Source organism: Ambystoma mexicanum, chromosome 11 (assembly GCF_040938575.1).
Source record: "Ambystoma mexicanum isolate Mex_15411 chromosome 11, UKY_AmexF1_1, whole genome shotgun sequence".
Classification (NCBI taxonomy): Eukaryota; Metazoa; Chordata; class Amphibia; order Caudata; family Ambystomatidae; genus Ambystoma; species Ambystoma mexicanum.
Genome location: NC_090934.1, coordinates 20463206 through 20481248, shown reverse-complemented (window position 1 = coordinate 20481248; position 18043 = coordinate 20463206). Strand labels below are relative to the sequence as shown.

At 48.6% G+C, this 18043-nt stretch overlaps 1 protein-coding gene across 2 annotated transcripts in view; it reads left to right on the top strand.

Annotated features, from left to right (window-relative positions):
• The window catches only part of LOC138503006 (antizyme inhibitor 2-like), a 609069-nt gene extending 599023 nt beyond the window's left edge, over nucleotides 1-10046 (top strand). For both annotated transcript variants that reach the window (XM_069622438.1, XM_069622437.1), the window contains one exon: nucleotides 9713-10046. In XM_069622438.1, coding sequence (XP_069478539.1) covers nucleotides 9713-9766 — 54 coding nt within the window. In that variant the 3' untranslated portion in view covers nucleotides 9767-10046. The remainder of the gene's footprint in view (nucleotides 1-9712) is intronic.
• The last annotated feature ends 7997 nt before the right edge of the window (nucleotides 10047-18043 follow it).

Genomic DNA, 18043 nt, shown 5'->3' with positions numbered 1-18043 from the left:
ATGCATTGGAGAGCCATGGTGACGGGATGGACCCTTGAGGAGCTCCACAGTCTTGCAGAGTTGGTTTGGAATAAAGGGAGCAGACCTACCTAGATGTTCCCTGTTAGAGAGGAAGATGGAAGTGTGTAGCATGATGGGATCAGCTGATGGTTTCATCTATGCATTGGAGAGCCATGGTGACGGGATGGACCCTTGAGGAGCTCCACAGTCTTGCAGAGTTGGTTTGGAAACAAAGGGACCAGACCTACCTAGATGTTCCCTGTTAGAGAGGAAGATGGAAGTGTGTAGCATGATGGGATCAGCTGATGGTTTCATCTATGCATTGGAGAGCCATGGTGACGGGATGGACCCTTGAGGAGCTCCACAGTCTTGCAGAGTTGGTTTGGAATAAAGGGAGCAGACCTACCTAGATGTTCCCTGTTAGAGAGGAAGATGGACGTGTGTAGCATGATGGGATCAGCTGATGGTTTCATCTATGCATTGGAGAGCCATGGTGACGGGATGGACCCTTGAGGAGCTCCACAGTCTTGCAGAGTTGGTTTGGAAACAAAGGGACCAGACCTACCTAGATGTTCCCTGTTAGAGAGGAAGATGGAAGTGTGTAGCATGATGGGATCAGCTGATGGTTTCATCTATGCATTGGAGAGCCATGGTGACGGGATGGACCCTTGAGGAGCTCCACAGTCTTGCAGAGTTGGTTTGGAATAAAGGGAGCAGACCTACCTAGATGTTCCCTGTTAGAGAGGAAGATGGAAGTGTGTAGCATGATGGGATCAGCTGATGGTTTCATCTATGCATTGGAGAGCCATGGTGACGGGATGGACCCTTGAGGAGCTCCACAGTCTTGCAGAGTTGGTTTGGAATGAAGGGAGCAGACCTACCTAGATGTTCCCTGTTAGAGAGGAAGATGGAAGTGTGTAGCATGATGGGATCAGCTGATGGTTTCATCTATGCATTGGAGAGCCATGGTGACGGGATGGACCCTTGAGGAGCTCCACAGTCTTGCAGAGTTGGTTTGGAATAAAGGGAGCAGACCTACCTAGATGTTCCCTGTTAGAGAGGAAGATGGAAGTGTGTAGCATGATGGGATCAGCTGATGGTTTCATCTATGCATTGCAGAGCCATGGTGACGGGATGGACCCTTGAGGAGCTCCACAGTCTTGCAGAGTTGGTTTGGAATGAAGGGAGCAGACCTACCTAGATGTTCCCTGTTAGAGAGGAAGATGGAAGTGTGTAGCATGATGGGATCAGCTAATGGTTTCATCTATGCATTGGAGAGCCATGGTGACGGGATGGACCCTTGAGGAGCTCCACAGTCTTGCAGAGTTGGTTTGGAATGAAGGGAGCAGACCTACCTAGATGTTCCCTGTTAGAGAGGAAGATGGAAGTGTGTAGCATGATGGGATCAGCTGATGGTTTCATCTATGCATTGGAGAGCCATGGTGACGGGATGGACCCTTGAGGAGCTCCACAGTCTTGCAGAGTTGGTTTGGAATGAAGGGAGCAGACCTACCTAGATGTTCCCTGTTAGAGAGGAAGGGGGAGGTCATCCTTAAGGCAGTATCTGCGACACCAAAGGAGGTTTCAAGGCAGCAAAGGAATGTAGAAGCATAAACTCCACGAGGGCTGCTGGTAGCTCTAACAGGATGGGAACGGAAGGGCAGCAACCATCCAAGGACTTTAGGATCTCATCCCGCATGAAATGGAGGGCCAATTCTGCTTCTCTGGCATGCCTAAGACCACATTGATAGTGCTGAACAAGTCAGCGAGTGTCCATCTTGTCAATGATTTTTCTAATGAAGGGAGTATTGGTGAAAGGGTGGTAGTTTGATAGAATGTTAGGGTTGGATTTTTTTGAGACGTGCTAAAAGGATTCTTCTTCAAAGGTACCCGTGCCAAGAGATCTCTTGACCATGGCAGTGGGAGCAGGTGCCAGGGTGAGAGAACTGCTCTTGATGTTTTTGGCAGGGCAGGGGACAGCCTACTTCGATCATGCAATCCCAACTTTAACTGTAACAGCAGTGTCGATTTGAGAGAAAGGGGCGCATGCAGAGAAGGATCGCATCCGTTCCAATATCAGCCACACATCACGACACCGCATTTATTTTTGGTAAATGCAAGAGGTCTTAAGGTCTTGTTTGTGCTTGCAGTCCAAGTCTATTTGTGTGTCCTATCTACACTGTGTGGGCTGGTCCTTATTTACTTCCTGGGTCTTACCAGTGACCTCCAAACTCTTGATTTCTGGGAGTTTTAGATTTGTTGAACTCCCGTAGGCTTGGATCAACCGTTGGTCGTAGAGGCTGATCAGGTCCAAACGTAGCTTTTCCCAAACTCAGCTACACTTCTGGAACAGACCTGATGCCATGGGTGTCGTCCCACTGCATGGCAGCCCCCGGAACTCTGTCTACCCATTGGAGCACGTATTTGGACTCCATGTTGTTGACTACGAGCCACTGGGCCATGCTCATTAGATCATCCCCAAAACTGCAGACATTCAGCTCTGACCGGGTCATGCGCAGTTACCTTTCAGCCTATGCTCTGTCCACTCTATGAGCCTTGCTAGCCTTGTTGTGACCCCCAGCCCCTTATCTTTAAAGCTCACCGATATGGCAGGTGGGCTTCCTCCATAGACTATTATTTCAGATCCCATTGGCCAATACCCATCCTCAAATGACCGGTTCTGTACCAAACACAGGTCCAAGGCCATCCCTAAGGGCCAGCGCGTAGCACAATTCTAAATTTGCTTTATCTGCATCTACCCTATTAGCAATTTGGTTACAGGGGAGACGCATTCGATGTGGAGGATCTCAACATAGGATGACTACATTTCAGTATAAAATGTATACATTGTGCTTTGTGACATATAGACCCAGGAATCATGAATGATGCCCCTAATAGCCCCCTGTAGGGCCCCCACCCCCTCTCTTGATAAACTGGGCGCCATCTACCAAGCGCAATAGCAAGCCTGACCCCTGGGTCAGGGACTCATGCACCCACCACAGTGTCTGACCACGTGGTCGCAAATCCGAATCCCAGAGGCCTACTCAGCCCTTCATCCTTCTGCAGTTGATAAAATGAGTACCATGGAGTTGGGTAACAATCTGTGTTACCTGCTGTGGAATGGTTTATTATCCAGATTCCTCCTGGCACTGTCTGATATCAGTCTTCTCCGAAGGTTAGCACTGCGCAGCATTCCGCTTGTGGTGAATGTGATGTGTTCATTCTTTATAAGAAATAACACAAGCCCACAACTTATTTATAGTCCTTAAGCACAAGGTGATTCCGGTGTTTCTGCTGTTGTATAAATGCCTGCGATTGCGATGAACTGTGACGTGTAGGGGTTTAGCGCCTGTGTGCACTGGAGCCTGTGACTGCGCCCTGCTCCTACTTAATGTGTCACCCAGATCCCTACCACGGGGCTGCGGATGGCCAGGACTCAGATGTCTGCTTGACTGGGAACATCTGCCCTATCAAGTGTGAGGAGCCGGACACAAAGCTAGCGTTTTCTCAGGACTTGCCATTTAATTCAATAAAAAGGGGTGAGATGAATGCCTATCTGTCCCTATCCTAACGAGGATGTCCCTGCCTAATAAACTAAAACTAAAGGAAGGTGACCTAGTGCCCAAAAAGACGCTGACCCTCACACTAATACACACAACACAATTATACAAATAATGTTTGGCTGTCTTCAGTTCAACAAAACAATTTACCAATTCAAACTCAAAGGCTTTAGAAAGTACACCGTGTGACCAGGGCTGAACTCCATTCCCCTGGATCAATTCAGGAATACCCTGAGTAAAGTTCTGGGTCAATAAAGTTCAGATCAATATAACACAAACAGTCTTTCCCATTCAATGCGTCTTTCCACTTAGCAAAGTAAATGTCTCTTTCACAGAGGCGTGTTCACGAAGCAAAGCAAGTGCTGTTCTCCACAATCTCCAGCCTGGTAAAGTACATGTCTCTCCCTCAAGTGTTCATAAACCAAGGCAATTGTTCTCTTCAAAACGTCAAGTCATTATTAGCGCATCATACTTTTTCTTCTAAAAGAAACACTTTTGACAGGATAGGAGAGCAACTACTTTTGCGAATGCAACAGTTCATCAAAAGGAGTTAAAGTTAACATGTTCTTTCCAACACACCTCTTTACCACAAACACAGTTTACAAATCATCTTCTTTCCTGGTAGACTCGCCTGTCAGGATGAACTACTATTGCTCCCGTCAGGAAAAAACTCCTACTACTACGATTGTCTTTAGTGGCAATGCTTATTCCAAGATTCTCCACACCAGTATCCTATGTGAGGAGGTCTGAACAAAAACTGCTTCTCTTAATAGTCTCTTGACTCTTTACAATGTGGTTTTCAGATCTCCACAAGGTGGAATCCCGTAAAAGGGGAGTTGCGCCCTTGTTACTTTTGTATTCTGTAGCCTTTTTCTTGTCGGCAATGCAGGTTGAAGGTTTCCCCCACTTGGTGTCCCATATAAGTAGAGAACTGCACCCCTGCTGCCTTTGTATGACTCTTATTTGGCCTCTTGGCTGTTGGCAATGCGGGTGACAGTTGTCCCCCAATTGGTGTCCCATAAAGGGGAGTTGCACCCTTGCTGCATTTGACTTTATTCACTTGATAGATATTCAATATTATTAGTCTCAGCTAATTGTCTTATTCAGAACACCCCGGGTCAGCTGACCTCTCAGGTCAACTCGCCGGTCTTCTCTTGCGTCTCTATTTTGCTCACTGGCACTGTGGCAGATCTTCTAGGGGCTGTCCGCTTTGCTGCCAGCTACGGTATGGCTGCCGTGGTAAGAAAAGTCCTTCAGTAGAGCTTTGACAGCTCTGTGGGGTCTAAGCTTCTCCTTTTCCGGAGCGGTTCACGGCGTGTTGGGAGCTCTTCTCCCACACGGCGTAGCTTTCCCCCCGAATGCTTCCAACTGCACTCTCTCTACACAACCACACACCTTCACCTGCATCAGCTGGAGTTTCTCCTGCTTCCAAGGCGAGTCCAGCATTCAGACCCGCTGCTGCCTCTGCTACTCCGTCAGAGTCTCCTTCCTCCAGCTGTAACTAATTTCAAAGATTAAATGTCCCGCTCAGGTGCTCCACTCTACAACAACTAGACCACTCATTATGTTTACTGGTACTTGTAATCTTCATCAACTCTGAGTCCCTCTTCTTCGGCTCAGTAGCACAGGCATCATGGGCTCTGAAGTCCATAGTGGTGTTGGTCTTCTTATATTTAGTTAATTTTAACTGATTTGTGAACTACTGAGAGTTGTCAAGCTTATGGGAGGTTGTAAAAAGGGTTTGTGATTCATTCTTGGAGTTAGGACCTCTATCTAAGGCAGAATAATTACAATAAGAGGTTGTCCTGTTTACTTCCTGAACTCCAGCAGCAACCTTATTCTGTTTAGCAGAAATTTCATAGCCTGTGCATTGGGTATAAGAGGGAATTGTACACTGACAGCATGTCATTAGGTATTTGGGTACTATGGGGATTTCATCCTCAGAAGAAGATGAATACTGCGTCCCTCCTGAAGGAGTCACCACTTCCCCCTGACAGCCGTCTCCTCCTATGTGATCCTCCCTCATGTTACCACCCCCAGGGTCAGGATCAGCGAGCGGCTGCCCTCCCCTGCCCACCTGGGAGGAGACTTTAGGCATCACCCCCAGGGTCAGGATCAGGTAGCGGCTGCCCTCCCCTGCCCACCTGGGAGGAGACTTTAGGCATCACCCCCAGGTCAGGATCAGGTAGCGGCTGCCCTCCCCTGCCCACCTGGGAGGAGACTTTAGGCATCACCCCCAGGGTCAGGATCAGGTAGCGGCTGCCCACCCCTGGCCACATGGGAGGAGACTTTAGGCATCACCCCCAGGGTCAGGATCAGGTAGCCACTGCCCTCCCCTGCCCACATGGGAGGAGACTTTAGGCATCACCCCCAGGGTCAGGATCAGGTAGCGGCTGCCCTCCCCTACCCACCTGGGAGGAGACTTTAGGCATCACCCCCAGGGTCAGGATCAGGTAGCGGCTGCCCTCCCCTGCCCACATGGGAGGAGACTTTAGGCGGGGGATCAGTGAAGACTCCACAGGATTCATCACAAAAGCCAGCGTAGACCTTCCGATCCTGGTCACGAGACAGGGTGGCAGGGTGATAGCTGTGGTGATAAAATGACTACTGCCCTGCATGAGTAGTGGTTTCTAAACACCTAATCAGCCCCACTCTACTACTGAACTAACAGTGACCCCAATAATAAAGGTGGGACAGGCACAGCATGCATGGAATACCTGCTTTGCCTGTTTCAGGCAGCATTACCGGATGCAGGCGACACTCTTCAGAAGCAGCGTGAGCTCGCCAAGCAGCACCCCAAACAATGTTAGTACTCAGGTACCAAAGTTAAAGTCAGAAGCAGCGTGAGCTGGCCAGGCAGCACCTCAAACAACGACAGTACTCAGGTACCAAAGTTAAAGTCAGAAGCAGCGTGAGCTGGCCAGGCAGCACCTCAAACAACGATAGTACTCAGGTACCAAAGTTAAAGTCAGAAGCAGCGTGAGCTGGCCAGGCAGCACCTCAAACAACGACAGTACTAGGGTACCAAAGTCAGAAGCAGAGTGAGGTCGCCAGGCAGCACCCCAAGCAACGATAGTACTCAGGTACCAAAGTTAAAGTCAGAGTTAAAGTCAGAAACAGCGTGAGCTCGCCAGGCAGCACCCCAAACAACGATAGGACTCGGGTACCACAGTTAAAGTGAGAAGCAGCGTGAGGTCGCCAGGCAGCACCCCAAACAACGATAGTACTCAGGTACCAAAGTTAAAGTCAGAGTTAAAGTCAGAAGCAGCGTGAGCTCGCCAGGCAGCACCCCAAACAACGATAGTACTCAGGTACCAAAGTTAAAGTCAGAAGCAGCGTGAGCTGGCCAGGCAGCACCTCAAACAACGACAGTACTAGGGTACCAAAGTCAGAAGCAGAGTGAGGTCGCCAGGCAGCACCCCAAGCAACGATAGTACTCAGGTACCAAAGTTAAAGTCAGAGTTAAAGTCAGAAACAGCGTGAGCTCGCCAGGCAGCACCCCAAACAACGATAGGACTCGGGTACCACAGTTAAAGTGAGAAGCAGCGTGAGGTCGCCAGGCAGCACCCCAAACAACGATAGTACTCAGGTACCAAAGTTAAAGTCAGAGTTAAAGTCAGAAGCAGCGTGAGCTCGCCAGGCAGCACCCCAAACAACGATAGTACTCAGGTACCAAAGTTAAAGTCAGAAGCAGCGTGAGCTCGCCAGGCAGCAGCCCAAACAACGATAGGACTCGGGTACCACAGTTAAAGTGAGAAGCAGCGTGAGGTCGCCAGGCAGCACCCCAAACAACGATAGTACTCAGGTACCAAAGTTAAAGTCAGAGTTAAAGTCAGAAGCAGCGTGAGCTTGCCAGGCAGCACCCCAAACAACGATAGTACTCAGGTACCAAAGTTAAAGTCAGAAGCAGCGTGAGCTCGCCAGGCAGCACCCCAAACAACGATAGTACTCAGGTAGCACAGTTAAAGTCAGAAGCAGCGTGAGCTCGCCAGGCAGCACCCCAAGCAACGATAGTACTCAGGTACCAAAGTTAAAGTCAGAGTTAAAGTCAGAAACAGCGTGAGCTCGCCAGGCAGCACCCCAAACAACGATAGGACTCGGGTACCACAGTTAAAGTGAGAAGCAGCGTGAGCTCGCCAGGCAGCAGCCCAAACAACGATAGTACTCAGGTACCAAAGTTAAAGTCAGAAGCAGCGTGAGCTCGCCAGGCAGCACCCCAAACAACGATAGGACTCGGGTACCACAGTTAAAGTGAGAAGCAGCGTGAGCTCGCCAGGCAGCAGCCCAAACAACGATAGTACTCAGGTACCAAAGTTAAAGTCAGAAGCAGCGTGAGCTCGCCAGGCAGCACCTCAAACAACGATAGTACTCAGGTACCAAAGTTAAAGTCAGAAGCAGCGTGAGCTGGCCAGGCAGCACCTCAAACAACGACAGTACTAGGGTACCAAAGTCAGAAGCAGAGTGAGGTCGCCAGGCAGCACCCCAAGCAACGATAGTACTCAGGTACCAAAGTTAAAGTCAGAGTTAAAGTCAGAAACAGCGTGAGGTCGCCAGGCAGCACCCCAAACAACGATAGGACTCGGGTACCACAGTTAAAGTGAGAAGCAGCGTGAGGTCGCCAGGCAGCACCCCAAACAACGATAGTACTCAGGTACCAAAGTTAAAGTCAGAGTTAAAGTCAGAAGCAGCGTGAGCTCGCCAGGCAGCACCCCAAACAACGATAGTACTCAGGTACCAAAGTTAAAGTCAGAAGCAGCGTGAGCTCGCCAGGCAGCAGCCCAAACAACGATAGGACTCGGGTACCACAGTTAAAGTGAGAAGCAGCGTGAGGTCGCCAGGCAGCACCCCAAACAACGATAGTACTCAGGTACCAAAGTTAAAGTCAGAGTTAAAGTCAGAAGCAGCGTGAGCTCGCCAGGCAGCACCCCAAACAACGATAGTACTCAGGTACCAAAGTTAAAGTCAGAAGCAGCGTGAGCTCGCCAGGCAGCACCCCAAACAACGATAGTACTCAGGTAGCACAGTTAAAGTCAGAAGCAGCGTGAGCTCGCCAGGCAGCACCCCAAGCAACGATAGTACTCAGGTACCAAAGTTAAAGTCAGAGTTAAAGTCAGAAACAGCGTGAGCTCGCCAGGCAGCACCCCAAACAACGATAGGACTCGGGTACCACAGTTAAAGTGAGAAGCAGCGTGAGCTCGCTAGGCAGCACCCCAAACAACGATAGTACTCAGGTACCAAAGTTAAAGTCAGAGTTAAAGTCAGAAGCAGCGTGAGCTCGCCAGGCAGCACCCCAAACAACGATAGTACTCAGGTACCAAAGTTAAAGTCAGAAGCAGCGTGAGCTCGCCAGGCAGCAGCCCAAACAACGATAGTACTCAGGTACCAAAGTTAAAGTCAGAAGCAGCGTGAGCTCGCCAGGCAGCACCCCAAGCAACGATAGTACTCAGGTAGCACAGTTAAAGTCAGAAGCAGCGTGAGCTCGCCAGGCAGCACCCCAAACAAGGTTAGTAGTACTCAGGTACCAAAGTTCAAGAAATGTCCAATCAGGATTCTATGGAGCAGAAGTCTTTCATTACATTAAAAGAACAAACAACTATTAAAAGCACTAGCAACCTACCCCTGTAAGGAAAGACGCAGATAATGCTGACACTTGGTGAAAAGGACACTCTGGGTAATGAAGAATGGGGGTCTGCAGGTGAATAGTCTTTGTAGCAAGTCTTTTAAGCCAAAGAGGAGGGTCTCTGATGTCACTGGGGTCCAGAGATCAAGGCCAGGGTACAGAACTGCTGTAGATGCCTTAAGGTGCTCGTTCAGCATTGATCCGGGCTTCGTGGCACTTTCCAGTGAGCCGAGGCAGTGTCGAGTGAATTGAGCTGGTTGAGTGGGATTCAACATCGCAGTGCAATTCAACAAGTGGCAGCGGCTTGAGACTTGAAAATGTTTCAGAGAAGGCGATGTGCAGCTTGGTTACATGTGTTTCTAACGAATTGAGAAATAATTAATGCAACTTTACCTCAAATAAAATACCTATTTATTTATTTTTACATTGGGGGGTCCCCTGCCCAAACCCCCCTATTAATGCTGTATTCTGGGGATTTCGATTTGACGTGCATGCTTGTGCTTGGTTGCTAAGTCTTATTTTCTCTCTACAGTTCTACCATTTGAGAGCTCAGCAAGACGTCCGCCAGGACCCCCGGTTCCACTGACTAATGGGCGTCTTAGTGGGGGGCTGTTGGGAGTCACACTCTGCAGGAGCCGGTGCAGCCATACGAAGCATGTGAGCCATTTGGGGTAAATGCACTTTTTTGGTGGCCAGGACAGAGCCACAAGGAGCAACATCCAAGGCGATTCCTCCAGCCTGCTTGCAGTGCTCACTAATGTAAATACAACCACAACAACAGAAATGCCCCTTTTTATGGACTTATATGTGATCATTTAAATCAGAATTATGTACATTTAGGGAAAATAAAATAAAGTCCAGTATAATATCTGTGTGTTGTTTTCTGGTGCTTACTACCAAGCCAGACTCTTCCAGTTGCTAAGCATGCGATGTATGGACTTCGGAAGGATGAAAGGCGGAGCCTTCCCTGTTGAGGTACTGCATGCTGCCCCCTCACGAGAGACCAGCGCTTTATTCATGGCTACACCTGGGACCTAGAGGGAGCAGTGGATGTTGCACTGTGAACCCAGAGGGTCTGGGCCGACACAATCTAACGAGGTGAACACCCGTGTTTAAGGGCCTGCCTGGGGGGCACATGGCTGGTCAGTCATTCGAGAGCAAGGAGTGGGGCGTGCACACAAGAGGCACTGTCCCCCTGATGAGCCCATTGAACCCTAGGCTCAGCGAGCGACGCTGGCTGCTGGGTACATAGCGGTGCAGCTTGTCAGCAAGGAAAGGGGTCGGGGTCGGGGTCCCACTCTCATACCAGCTTTTATGCACGTTAAGCTCCTGGGGAACAGAAAGGGACCTCTCCGAGATTTATTTCCGGGTCAGAAAGCAGCTGCTGGAGAGGCGGCTAATCTGGGGGCCTAAAGAGAGATGTTCATTTAAACAGAATGCATAGAAAGGGTACTTGTGGAAAATGGCCACAGAGCTTGCTTTTTCTGCCCACAGTCATCGCATCTGTGCTCTCAGAATCAAGCTTTAATGAGCGACGTCAATGACCTCCATGTATTCCCCGAATCAACAATTTGGTAATCCCCAGAACCCGGGTGTGGTCTGCATAAGGGTAAAGCTGGTGACCAAGGTCACTCATAAGCCAGTGAGGGGATCAAGGCACAAACTGACGAGTAAGAGAGAGGGTGGTTCCCTGGGTTGACATCTGTTAGGTAGAATTATATGCAGTACCCTTTGAGAACACTACACACAATTAAGACTACAAGTACAATTTCACCTTTGGTACAAGCCTGTACTACACAGTTATCGTGGTAGCAGTAGTGGAGCAGCCAGACTTATCTCAAGAGTAAGTGAGCAGTACAAATAGTTACACAAAGGACAACAATTACTATGATTCAGGCAAGCACTGACTCAAGGTTTCTAAGTAAAAGAATATATATTTATTTACTCAACAGTTGTATAACATTTCACTATTCTAAACAAATTAAAAATCACAATCATAAATACACCACACCACTTGCCAAAGTCAATGGGTCAAAAGTCTTTTGCTCAAGATCACCCGGTTCAGAGTAGTTTGCTGTAAAGTTCGTGGCACAGATTCCAGACGAGGTTGGTTGGTAGAAAAGTTACTTCAAAGAGAAGGACAAGCCCTCAGATTGGAGAAAGATTTCACACACTTTCCTTGCGGCTGAACGAAACGGACAACCGGGTTTGCACAGTACCTTAAAACGGAGAGGGAGCTGTAGCTGAGGCGCACGTTCCTAGTGGTTCCTGCAGGCTCACGTTCCTGAAGCGACTGTCGGACTGACACAAAGTAGGATGACTGGAGGATCCTGCGCCACCCAGGGAAGAAACCAGCAGCAGAGCAAAACAACAAATAAAAGGTGCGCTCCTTAAAACCCAAGCAGGAACCGACAATCCTGCCTATCCAGCCCACTATTGCTCTGTACAGTGAATTCGACCAGCTGAGAGGTCCTGGCTTGTAGTTTGGGTGAACTGGTTGGTCCCACCAGCTCAAGGGAAGAGGTTTCCTAGAGGATCTTCTCTGTCATCGGAGTCTGGCGATTCAAACCTGGAACAGGGCTTCACCGGGCGGTTCAGTCATGGTAGGGGTCCTCTTCTTCCAGTTCCTCATTGGTTCTTTCGTTCCAGTGGCGACTCTGCTATTCCAGTCCCAGAGACCTGCTTTTTATGCAGTTTTCCCCCATTCATACAGCCTGGCTGTCAATCACACAGCAGGGTGACTGGCCTGGCAAGGCCAGTCCCCTTAACCAATCAGACAAGAGTGCATCTTGGGTTACCAAAAGAACCCATGGCAGGGGTCCGAAGATCCCTTCCTCACATCCTGCCTACCTAGACTATCAGGCGCCTTAAGGAGGGCTTCTGTGCAGAAGCCCGCGAAAAGACAACAAACAAAGGAGTCATCCCCGGTTTGGCGCGTAGAGAGAAACACGAAAAAGACTAACAAAAAGAAATGGCGAATAAACCCAGCCGGAACCAAAATAAAATGTATTTGGCCAAGCAGATTTATGTTCGAGACTAATATAACAGCCTAAAACAATACCACATTTATATAAGTGTCACGACCTTGTCCCCACCGTATGGTAATGGGACCCAAAAGACCCTATTTGGCCCCTCTTGGATCCCTTGGAGCCAGTCCTGATGCTATTGGCTTCGGGAATGGGGGAAAACCGCATTTTCACCTTGATTCGATTTGGCAAAAACACAAGGTTTTTGCCGTTCCAAGATGGCCGCCGCCACTTCTGTGCTTGGACTCAAAGTCATGTGATGTCCCTTTGCCTTCTGATTGGCTGCCTGTGCTTTGATGGCCTATGGGGAGGCTCTAGCAGGCGTAAGCCGGCCCCTGACAAAGGCAACTGAATAAGGCTCCACCTGACTGAGCCTAACCGAGCATTGACCGTGCTCATCGTGCCACAGTGTCCGAGCAATACAGGTGAGACACCCGCAACCCTTTCCAGTCACTCGCTTACTCGATAAACCCACCCCTCCTTGCAAGCCACCATATAGTGTGCGCTGATCGCGGCCTGCCCGCCACCCTTCTCCAGCCAAGTACCGCCTTCGCATGAACACGCGCACCAGCCGCGCGACTCCCACCAACGATTAACTTTTACTGCAAAGTAGCTCGCAAGCCCGTTATAACACGGCTTCGGCACTGCTTCGGCCGCAGTCCCTGCTAAGGAGACTTCTCGAACAATTAACACTCTGCCCATGTGCAACTTGAAACTCTCCCTTTCAATTTACTGTTGCCGTGGAGAATAAATGTACCCACATGTGCTCGGAACTTAACGACATCCTATACACTGTACATGTAATCCTGTTTCAACATATGCTGCGCATAGTGTATTTGCCGATACAGTGCTAATGACAATATTGCCGTGACTACACACATCTACTCATGTTTTGCTTACATTTCTGTGCTCAGATATTTTACCTAATGTATGTGCTATATTGGCCAACCCCCTCCAACCCTATTGCTTACTCGCCTGCACTACGCCATTAGTAGAAGTGTAGTTCACTGTCTTTTTTCATGGGACTGCAGGTCGCATCTAAATATTTGAAAAGCCATTGTCTCCCCATGTCTGATTAGAACGCTCGCCATCATAAGTAATGACTACCTGTATCTGATGTGCATGTTGTTTATGCCATGGTTTACCTGCCACTAATGTATATGAATAGTGGGACCATGTCCCTCATGTCCACCATCTAGGGGTGCCATTCCCTATATCAGCATAGCACTGTATGACTAGGGCCCTATGTATGCTTGCCTTACTGCTACTACTTGTGCTACAAGCCTACGCCACTAGGGTACGGAGCTTGAAGCTTTACTCCTGATTCATTTGATTGTGACTAGTGCCTTCCCTCGCTTTGTTCTACGCTTGTCTGCCGTGATACTGTCCGGTCAAAGTTGCTCGCTACTTAACTGCCTACTGTCAGCGCCACTCATCTCTATGCCGCACCCCACCTCTCAAGGAACTAGCATATCCCACGTTGCCCAGGGAGTGCCCAGTCTAGGATTGGCCTAGGCCTGGGTACCTAACCTAAGTGCTAGGCCAACCATCCTGACTTCTAAACACACTTACTCTAATTATTTAGTATGTTCTCCTTGGCCTCCTGCTTTCTATAAATAGCATCACACTGCTTAGCATGTCACCACATTCACCTACCACCATGCATTCCTCTACACCGGACAATAAGTCTTCTAACATTTCACTTCCAGATACAAACGACCTACAACCGACTCCTTGTATCTGCTTCCCCTATCCTATTATTGACAGGAATGTAAGACTCAGAGCTAGATTAGCCAAAATCCATGAGCCTCTCGCCCGTTCTACGCCTACCAATCAGAGACTTAGAACCACGCCACCAGGGATTCGCCCAACTATCCCAAAACCTAATTTGCTCCAGAATTCCGACCCCAATCCTTCACACAGTCCCACTAATCAGAGCAAACCTGAAACAACTCAAGCCCACCTCCCCAGGACAACTACCACTAGTCCCCAGATCAAGGGAGCCCTAATCAACGCTAGGTCGTTAGTAGCGCATGCAACTGAAATTGCAGACCTGATCCTCAAAGAAGACCTTGACTTCCTTGCTGTTACTGAGACTTGGCTACATCCGGCAGCAGGCCCTATGCTCATGCTGGCAGTCCCAGATAATTACTCCATCTTGAGACAAGATAGACTCAACTCCAGAGGAGGGGGTGTTGCTATTATCCACAAATATAGTCTCACCATGAGATTAGCGACCCCTATTAGCGTCCCCCCTTGCGAAATACTCTCTGTTAAAGTTCCACTTACTAATTCTCAATCTCTTAATATCCATGTGATCTATCGCCCGCTAGGCCCAATAGGCACATTTGATGACATTAACACTATCTTAGCCAATAACCTTAAAAGCTCGACTCAAGTACTCACCCCTGGGGACTTTAATATGGGCTTTAAGGACCCGACAGACCAACATGCCACTACCACGCTTAATACCCTTTTTGACCTGGGATTTACCCAAAGATGTATGGAACCCACACATGCCAAAGGCAGAATACTTGATTGGGTGGCTGACTACAATTTCCTAGCTAACATTACTGCCATCTCACCCTTAGACTGGACGGACCACCACTTGGTTTCACTCATGTTGTCCACCTGCCAACCCTTACCCTTGCTGATTAGCAGGGCTCCACCTACACTCACAAGAAATAAAAAGAGTATCACTGTGGAGAGACTTATCCCGAACTGACTCCCCACACTTAACACACTTCCTGACAACTCTGATCCCGAGACCTTGGTCGAAGAATACAATAAAATGATGTCCACCTCATTAGACCTAATCGCCCCCCTCAAACTCAGACCAAGTAAGCCTAAAAAGCACTTGAACAAATGGTATACTCCATTTCTTAAAAACTTAAGGCAGCAAAAAAGAAATTGCGAGGCCACTTGGAGAAAACTCTCTTCAGCAGCTAATAAACTCAAACTCACCAAACTCTCAGCCCTCTACAAAAAAGAAATTTACCTAGCAAAACATACCTCCTTTGACGCCCGTATAACCCAAGCTAAATCAAACATGAAGGAATTATTCTCTATCCTCAAAGAATTAGAGACCCCTTTAGCACCACCTGATACTTGCACTAAAGATCAAAATTGGTGTTCAGAGATCCAAAATGCCATAGCCAACAAGACTGCCACCCTACAAAACAAAATCTCCTGTAAAAAAGCCTCTTTGATTGACCCCTCCCCTCCAAACCGACTGAGAAGCCTACTTTATTGGATACCACCCGCTTTAACTTCACCAAAGTCACCTCAGTTGAAGTTGAAAAAATCATTTTGTCACTGAAACCTTCCAACTGTCAGGGAGACTTGTGCCTGGCACAACTCATCAAGGATGCTGCCCGAGACCTCTCCCCTTCCATCACAAAGTTAATCAATGCCTCCTTCTCCATCGGATCCATCCCTACTAACCTAAAACAATCCTGGCTACTTCCGTTACTAAAAAAAAACACACTTGACCCAGCCACGCCAACCAACTACAGACCTATCACGACCATACCCTTTCTTCTAAAAGTCCTGGATAAGGTCGCCTACGTGCAAATACAGAAATACTTGGAAGAACACCACATACTAGGAGCTAGACAATCAGGCTTCCGTCCTCAACACGGGACTGAGACTGCCCTTATTGACCTTAAAACACAAATTGATGAGCTCAAAGACAATGGCCAAGCTGCCTTACTCCTCCTCCTAGACCTCTCTGCAGCTTTTGACCTGGTCGACCTCTTTGTCCTATGTACTCACCTCAACACATCATCTCACTTCTGCGTAGAGGCTATCACCTGGATCAGATCTTTCCTTAACGGTAGAACCATGAGGGTTTTTTCACCCATAGCAGCAGCAGACCCCATACCCATCACTTGTGGTGTGCCACAGGGTTCTTGTATTTTGCCCACACTGTACAATATATTTACCAAGCCCCTTTTCGATGATCTGGATCATCTCGGTATCACCTACCCTAACTATGCAGATGATACCCAGATCCTCTTTCCACTTTCTGGGGATTATGGCAAGGATTTGGCCTTGGTGAATAGAGTGTACATCATCATCCAGGCATGGATGGCCACACATGGACTATGCCTGAATGATGATAAAACTGAACTCATCATCCAGGGCACCACGGCACCACCTTTAGTCTAAAAAGACTGGGCCCTGTCTACTCATCTTTCACAATTGATGGCAATAGCATCGAAGTAGGACAAGAGGTCAAAACGTTAGGTTTTTACCTGGACTCTAACCTCTCAACAGACAGGTGAATTCCCTAGCTTCATCTACGGCTTACACGTGTAAACTGATCCGTGGAGCCAAACCCTTTTTGTCTGACACCAGCTGCCTGACCCTCGCGAGAGCCCTCATATTGTCCCACCTGGACTATTGCAATGCTCTTTATCTCGGGGCTGCCAAAGCTACTACCAGTAAATTACAAACTCTCCAAAACAATGCTCTTAGAGCTGCATTGGGTATCTCCAGAAGAGATCATATCACTACACATAGCCAACAGAACAACTGGCTCGCTATCAAAGACAACATTCTGCTAAAAACTGTGTCACTTACTCATAAATCTCTCAATAATGCTGCTTTGACCTACTTGATCGACAGATTTCACAGACAGACTTCCCTGAGACCCACAAGAACAGTCTATAAAGACTGCCTCTCTGTCCCTAACTTTAAACGCTCCACCATAGGGGGAAACAGCTTCCCAGTGAAAGCAGTTAAACTGTGGAATTCCCTACCGCCAACTCTCAGAATGGACCTGTCCTATCAAAACTTCCGCTGTAAGGTTGTGACATGGCTGAAAACGTAAGCCTTCAAACACTCCCAGGTGTTAAGTCCTGCACACCCTTTCCTTTGTACATATTGTATCCACATGTGTTTTTTGTGCTTATTTGTACATATGTATATAAGCCTGCTATTTTTTCTTTGTGTGTATGCATATATTTTCTTTGCTGCAACTAACCTTTGCATATACATGTAGCCGCTGTGCCCTGTTACCCTAGGGTATGTTTGCGCATTATAAATAATAAAACAAGCAAACAAACATCGGAGTTGCATGCTAGGATGGGGTTTCAATGGGAAATGGACAAGCATGCTGCCCCCATGAGGACTAATGGGGAACTGCAACTAGCGGTCTAGCATCCAGGGTGGGGCCCGTCCCGAAGGCACCTGGGATACCTGCTTGCTATTTAAACCACGCCCGATTAGAGGCACGTGCTTCGCGTTATTCTGCTCTTGCAGCGTGACGTTCCCCGGGTCCTGCTCAGCATCCTGGCCTGCACGGGCGAGAGAAGACAAGAACCATTGTCATCCTTACCTGCCCAGCGGCATCCTCCATCAACCGAAGTCTTCCTACCCCCCATCATCTTCCTCCGGCATCATCTCTGGAAAGGAGAGCTTGAACGAGGCATTGTGTAAGCTTCTTACCAGTCCGTCTGGAAGGCCATCGTCACTAGCACATCGTCCGTCGGCTTGGGGTTCTGGTGGGCACATTCTTCCTGGATTCGTCCATGACCTGTAAGAAAAAACAATAGCACAGGTTAGCCAATTGCAAGGACGCTCGCAGCACCGCTTGGCGCATCCATCCTTACCTCCTCGAACACTGCTCCAGTATCCGTTCTCTGCCTTCAACATCTGCAAGAAAAGAGGAGGAGGCTATTTGGTGCTTCAACCAATACAGACATTACTCTCATCTTAAAGACTTACCTGAAAAGTGGAGTCGCAGCCGGTCTGGACTCCGGCCCACGCCAGTGAAGAAACTCAGCGAAACGGTGCCACTGACAACATGCCCCTGCCCAGCGCGGCAGGATGGA